The 7,500-nt window shown below is 33.6% G+C and overlaps 2 protein-coding genes across 2 annotated transcripts in view; both read left to right on the top strand.

Annotated features, from left to right (window-relative positions):
- LOC137640705 (uncharacterized) overlaps positions 1-571 on the top strand; it is a 7,251-nt gene extending 6,680 nt beyond the window's left edge. The window contains exon 4 of the mRNA XM_068373199.1: positions 1-571. This exon is cut by the window's left edge and continues 1,386 nt beyond it. The gene's annotated coding sequence lies outside the window, so the exon portion shown is untranslated.
- A 6,642-nt stretch (positions 572-7,213) lies between these two features.
- The window catches only part of LOC137641282 (FMRFamide neuropeptides-like), a 20,016-nt gene continuing 19,729 nt past the window's right edge, over positions 7,214-7,500 (top strand). The window contains exon 1 of the mRNA XM_068373711.1: positions 7,214-7,377. Within this exon, the coding sequence (XP_068229812.1) occupies positions 7,214-7,377 (164 nt within the window). The remainder of the gene's footprint in view (positions 7,378-7,500) is intronic.

Raw genomic sequence — 7,500 nt, 5'->3', positions numbered from 1 at the left:
TTTTGGAGCTAAACCTTTTGTCAATGTCCAAATCTTGTGTTCTTTTAAAGGTAGCCATCTTCCACTTTCTTTTGCCCCGTCTGACAATTTTACTATTATACAATTTATCTGATATTTATCTTTAATTTCAATAGGATTATTAGTTTATGAAGTTTTGAAAACATTTTGACTTAATAAATGATCACCATAGATTAATTATTTTATTTCATGAAATCTTTGATCAACGCTTAACAATGCATTAATTTGATCACGCTTATCAAACTGTGTCTAAAGGAAGTATTTTCTTATAAAATTAAAATTCTTTCATTAATTTCGATAAAAATTTAAAAGTAAGCAAACAGTAAAACATTATCATTCATCTTCATGCAGATAATCATAGCAAAATTGCTGTTGCATTTAACATTTTTTGAGCAAAGTTACATTATGGATAAACATTTTGTGCATTTATTAAGTCAATAATTTTCAACCAGACGTTTGTCCCCCCGATCTATAGCTTTAAGAAAATATATGTGACTGTGTACTAATGTTTATTAAAATTCATGTATTTTCAGTATTATAAACGGAATATAAGTCCTGATATATATATATATATATATATATATATATATATATATATATATATATAATATTTATATATATATATATGTATATATATATGTGTATATATATATATATATATATATTTATATAGATACATATATATATATATATATATATATATTTATATATATACATATATATATATATATATATATATATATATATATATATATATATATTTATATATATACATATATATATATATATATATATTTATATATATACATATATATATATATATATATTTATATATATATATATGTATATAGGCCTATGGCCTATATATATATATATATATATATATATATATATATATATATATATATATATATATATATATATATACATGGACTTTATATAAGGACTGAATGAGATTTATATTTTAGAATAAAATGAAGCATTTCAATCATGGTCTGAAATTCCTTTTCCTAAGCATTTTTGCATGCAATGTCAACACAGCATGACTATACAGTACTCTCTCTCTCTCTCTCTCTCTCTCTCTCTCTCTCTCTCTCTCTCTCTCTCTCTCTCTCTCTCTGTAATATAAGCTAACTACAACGGATAGACCCCACCTACAAAAAAAAAAATTAGATATTTTACGAATTTTAGATTTAACGAAAAATATTAGTCTAGTGGGACTTTCGAACGTTCGCTAAGAGGACCAGTTAAACCACTTTCTAGGCTCGTATGCTGTTTGTCACGAGAAAATGAATTCTAACAACATGCAGACATATTTCTTAATTGGAAAATAGTATGTTTTTGAACAGGTATCATAATTAATACTGTACACTTCCTAAATAATATTTACCAAAAAGGGCTGCCTACGGTACATATCATAGGTCTAGTGCATGATACTGTACATTAAGTAAATAATTTTTATCATAACCGCTATTTGCATATAGGTCTAGTTTATGGTCAAATTCTTCAATATGGATTGAAAATGACTACATTCCAGAGTAAAAATGTCACAATCATAAATTATAAAATGGGCACTGACATTCATGTAAATTATGTAGGCAATATTCATACCAGAAAGTGTCTGATTTCCTGGGTACCTTCGTAGCTTAATTTCATCAAGCCAATACTTGATCATGCCAATTCAACGCTGATGGTAGCATAAATTTATTCAATAAAATGTATATTACAAAAAATCATATGTCACGACGTAAAATATGTTGGCCATCAATATACAAAAGAAAAAAAAGCGTCAATAAGGAAAAAACATTTTGAAGTCGCCAAAGCACAATTCAAAACTACATAACAATAATTTGATTATGTCTTCTGAAAACCATTTTTTCTTTTTTCTCAGTATTTACCTAAAGACAATAATTTGGGAGATGAAATAAGTGCTTTAAATCAGCGATATTCACTATCATGTCCCGATTGATAAACAATGTGAAATAGACCAACTTGTTCGATGGGATGAGCTAGATAATCAGCTGTTTTATTACGAATGAAACGCATCTCCGTTTACTTTAATTCCAATCACTAGTACTATAAAGTTATTAAAAGATATTACTGATATGTAAAACTCTTACCATGTACGAAATCCAGCCTTAAAAACCGCAAATAGAACAGGTCCACACTAGGGGTGCGAAAGTTTACCGCTGAGCCGCTGACTGGACTGTTCAGTGATCACTAAACGTTTACCTAATTTACTGGACACAGGAACTGGGCTGCAAGACTAAATGATGACGTCACCGTACTCTCAAAACCCACATGGCTCTGGCCTTGGCATTGAGACACCTTTGCATTATCTCGCTATCGTTTACCTTCCCATACTTCTTAATAATTCTATTAATACACAACTAATATAATGTGACGTTATAATATTAGGAATACATTAAATAAATGCTACAACATAGCCACATGCTCGCTTAAAAACCACGCGAACAAACGAACGATCCGGGAGCATTTGGAGCTTCAAACCGCTATTCAGTCTTTAGGCATAGTATGAAATATAAAAACCTTTCAAATTTATATGTAGTTAATTATAAAAATCTTCCCTTTTCTACCATAAGGCTCAATACTACACTATTCAATGCGTTCCGTTTTATTTCAACGGTGACCACAATGTTTAACGATATAGCTAGTGCTTTTCTGCTGAGCAAGTTGACACGTCTTTTCATAATACGTTTACAGTATCAGATCTATTTTAGCGTTGTTACTGCTGATGTTAAAATACTACAGATTTTATATCAATTACTTATACATATAGCCTATTTGTTATTCAAAATCACACCCTGTAATACAATACAAATATACCTTGTTATTTCGTTTCCTTCTCAGCGGGCTGCTTTTCTTATAGGGACCTTGGTCTAGTAGATCGAGACGAAAATAGGCCGTGAAGTTTGAACGTTGTTAGGCAATCACAACTTTGGGTCACGTCACTAGCACTAAAGACTAGACGATGCAGATAGTTTCTCTTCTTAGAATCCCTTCTTTGCAACACACACGGAACTGTGACCAACAATATAGGAATTCTCCAGTACACGGAACAATGCCAGTCTACATAGGAACTCCCCAATACAGGAAATAATGTCCAACAACATAGGAACTCTTCAGTAGACGGAACAATTCCCAAAAACATAGGAACTCTCTACCCAATAGAATATAGCTATGAGCATAAACTAATAGCAGTATAGTTTCTCAATAATAGAATTGTAACACGAAAGCTTCTTAGTAATCAAATACACATATATACACAACAGGTACTATCCCATTACAGCTTTGATCTTTCATTGGACAATTATGCAAAGTTTAGCACAGACCAACTGAAAAATAAAGTTAGAAAGCTTATATAAATTAGACTTGAGTCATAATGATGACTGCTACATCTCACATATCATACAGTAACATCGATAAGGAGTGTACATTGAACAGTATTTGGAATATATATAGAAAACCTTTTAATGTAAAGAGTGATTTTAATAGTTGCAATATATCTAGTTATAGCTAGTAATATCTGTTCTTAGTGTGGATAGCTTAACGTGGTGAAAGGGTTTGTGTATCGCCATGATGAGCAAAGCTGTAATAGTCAAGGATATCCACACTAGGTTGGTTTTCTGTGAGCGATCAGACTAAGATCTTCCACCATCGCCAATCTGCAATGGCCAGCGGGGTGATGAAAACTGGTTAAATCCCACACATAATTAAAGAAATGTCAAGAGGCCTTTGTTCTACAATTGCATTTGTTGATGTTGTTGTTATTGCTGTTGTTGTTGTTGTTGTTATTTTTGTATATACAATACCAAATTAATAACAAAAAAAATTGTGCCGTTATGATTTCTTTTAAACGAAAAATTACATTCCTTAAAAACTCAATAACCCTAAACTTGAAGTTGTAAATATCGAATAAGTTATTCATTGATGTTATTAATATTACACAATATTCTAGAAGTTTTATTCCAGCTGTGACCAGACTATGAAATGATCTTCCTAATCAGACAGTTGAAACTCCAGAAGTTCAAACTTGCAGTGAATGTTTTTATTCTTTTTTATCTTTTTTTTTTTATGTTGAACAGGCTGACAAGAGGGTGTCTCAGTAGTTTATATATGACAGGTCTATTTCAATGTTGTTACCGATCTTTAAGACATTTTATATTTTTCATTCATTACTTTTCATACAGTTTATCTATTTCCTTCCTCACTGGGCTATTTGTCCCTGTTGGAGGCCCTGGGCTTATAGCATTCTGCTTTTCCAACTAGGGACGTACCTTAGCTAAAATAATAATAATAATTACTGTAATTGGGAAGCCATTGTTATGGAAGACACGGCTGTTAAATTTCCATCTTGTTCAAATAATCTGTCCACTGCAAGGAAATTTAATGAACCTTTAATCAAAATATATTTCATCTTTAGACTTATTTCTCTTGATCGCTTCAAGTCACTGTCTACTTCCTCTTCGCATCAACTATCTTATAATACTATTTAAAATCAAATTGGTCAAAAACTTCTCAAAGTTCTTATCAATACTCCTCCAACTTTCTGTACGTCTCCAATTCCATTCTGTCTTTATGGAGTTTCTCTCTGCTTCGATTTCAAAGAAGTTAACAAAATGAACGATATTGCTGGTAAAAGTTCAAGATCTCGTCTTTGCAATTGGTTCTGATTTTAAGACTCTAGTCTCAGTATCTGCTTCGCTGAATCGGAAACCAGGAGAGAGAGAGAGAGAGAGAGAGAGAGAGAGAGAGAGAGAGAGAGAGAGAGAGAGAGAGAGAGAGAGAGAGAGCGTCTCTTGCACCCTTGTCTTTGGTGTAATGGTAGCGTCATCACGCCATGGGAGTCTTCCTCGTTCACAATCGATTGGTCGGTCTCTAACGACCTCCCATAGGAACGATTGTTCTACCCACTTGGATATAGAAATACTGAAAGAGAATAGATGAAAGAAGAGGAGAATAACGACGATATATCATTTCTGTTCTTTTTTTCTCTCAAGTGTCAACAGTGCCCTTCAGGCGGTGCACTGTAGCCATTACTTAGCTGGTCTTTGCAGCTGTCTTTGTCACTAGATGCGTTTGATTTATATCCCACTTTACTTGTGTTACTGCTTCCTTTTATCCATTTTTTTAGTCCAGCCTCTTAATTTTTCATTATTATCATCATCAGCCGTTACTAGTCCACTGCAGGTCAAAGGCCTCAGACACGTCCTTCCACTCCCGTCTATTTATGACCATACTATACCTGGTATACCAGTCTACAGTCTACAGTCCACACCTGCGAACTCTCTAATTTCATCAATCCATTGTATCACACATGCTCGTACTCTCTGTATTCCCCTGCTTCTTTGGCAATCTCTAGGGACCCATTTTGTTATTCTTAATGTCCATATATTTTCTGTCATTTTCATCATATATCATACCCATGTCCATTTCTTTTTCTTACATAGTGTTAGAATGTTCTCTACTTTAGTTTGCTTTCGTATCCATGTTGCTCTTTTTCTGTCTATTAGGGATATTCCCATCAATTCTTTCCATATTTCTTTGAGTTGTTACTCTCATATGTTATAAGGCTTTACCTTAGATGTCAGGATGCCTGAAAACTTTAAATCAATCAATAAGGCTTTAGTAAAGCCCCTAGTTTCTTATGCCAAAGTTAATACTGGTAGGACCATCTGATTAAATACTTTTCTCCTACTTGAGCTGAATGTCTTTCAGGAGCCAGAGCTGGGCTATATTGCCAAAAATTCATAAATCAATTTCTGTTCGTTTTGAACAGAGCGTTGTGTCTGTCCGTTTCCAAAAAGTGAGTCTGTCGAAAACTGTTTTGCTTAGTTCTAGTTCAGAAGATGATCTTATACTGAAAAGAATTGTTTAATAGGCTAAATAGACATAGTTCACAAGGAACTTCATCGAAGAACCAAGGATGGATTGACAAAGAAACGCACCCATGTGTGTCATTGCAATTGAACTCACCTTTGCTGTACTCTCTCTCTCTCTCTCTCTCTCTCTCTCTCTCTCTCTCTCTCTCTCTCCAGACACAGAAAGACACAGGGGATGTAGGTCCCTGGAAGATCCCTTTCCTTATTGTAACCGAAGAATGTATGACCATTTTGGTAGGCGTGTGCGTGGGATGATCATCCGTAGGTTCAATATAAAGGACAGGGAGAGCTTAGGATTTAGCACAGCCTTACTCCTGCCGTGGAGCAGTTACATCCCATTTTTAGTTTGTCCTTCCGACACAAGAGTAAGTCTATCGTCAAAAGTTAAAACGAGTCTGTCTTCATAGTTTTTACATGACATATCTATTTTAACGTTGTTGTTGATCTTATGATAGTCTATATCTATATCATTTCTTTTTATTTAAAGTTTATCTATTCCTTATTTCCTTTCCTCATTGGCTATTTTACCCCGTTGGAGCCATTGGGCTTATAGCATCCAACTTTTCCTACTAGTAGTTGTAGCTTGGCTAATAATAATAATAATAATAATAACCAGCTGATGAATATAGAGATATGAAATGGAAAAGAGGTTAACAGAGTTGAAAGGAAAAACAACAGTGCTCTCACATGGTTTGGTCATATGGAGAGATTTGTAGATATGTCTGAAAGGGTTTGTGAATTCTAAGTATTAGAGAGAAGAAGATGCACAAGAAATCTATTAGAATACTGTGTAGTATTGAGCTATTATGATAGAGAAGGCAAGAACATTATAATTAACTGCAACAAGAATTTATCTATTCTAATTCGCATACCCACTAGAAAAAAATATTGACATGATAACATACTTAGACATACACTTCTCTCTCTCTCTCTCTCTCTCTCTCTCTCTCTCTCTCTCTCTCTCTCTCTCTCTCTCTATATATATATATATATATATACAGTATACCCTTTTTGAGTGGGGATACCTTAACGTAATGGAAGGGTTTGTTTATTGCCATGATTAGCACAGCTGTACTAGTCAGAGCCGACCATACTAGGTTGGTTTGCTCTGGGCGATCAGAATAATTCCTCACACCATCACCAATCTCTTCGGCCTTCCTTCTGCAGTGGAATAGAAATGGCTGCATTTGTTGTTGTTGTATGTATATATATATATATATATATATATATATATATATATATATATATATATATATATATATATATTTGATTTATATTTTCCCAGCAGCAACATGATCCTAACTTGTTGGATTCTGGTCGCCCTTGTGAGCTGCTTCAGTCAAGCCCTTAAGCCTCTAGTCTCAGTCGTCCTCGAACCAAACAACTCCAACGCTAGCCATGAGGACGACCTAGCTCTCCCTCAGAAGAGACTTAACCAAAACCGATACTTCTTAAGGTGAGTGGCCACTACCTTATTTTATCTTTTTTATCTTTTTTATTTTCCCTTCCTTTTTCGGCAAATGTCTTTAGTAATAAGGAGTAATAATAGAAACTTTAAGATGCCAACTAGGGAATTAAA

Source organism: Palaemon carinicauda, chromosome 5 (assembly GCF_036898095.1).
Source record: "Palaemon carinicauda isolate YSFRI2023 chromosome 5, ASM3689809v2, whole genome shotgun sequence".
NCBI lineage: Eukaryota > Metazoa > Arthropoda > Malacostraca > Decapoda > Palaemonidae > Palaemon > Palaemon carinicauda.
Note: the sequence above shows the minus strand (reverse complement) of the source record. Positions and strands in the feature narration are given on the sequence as shown.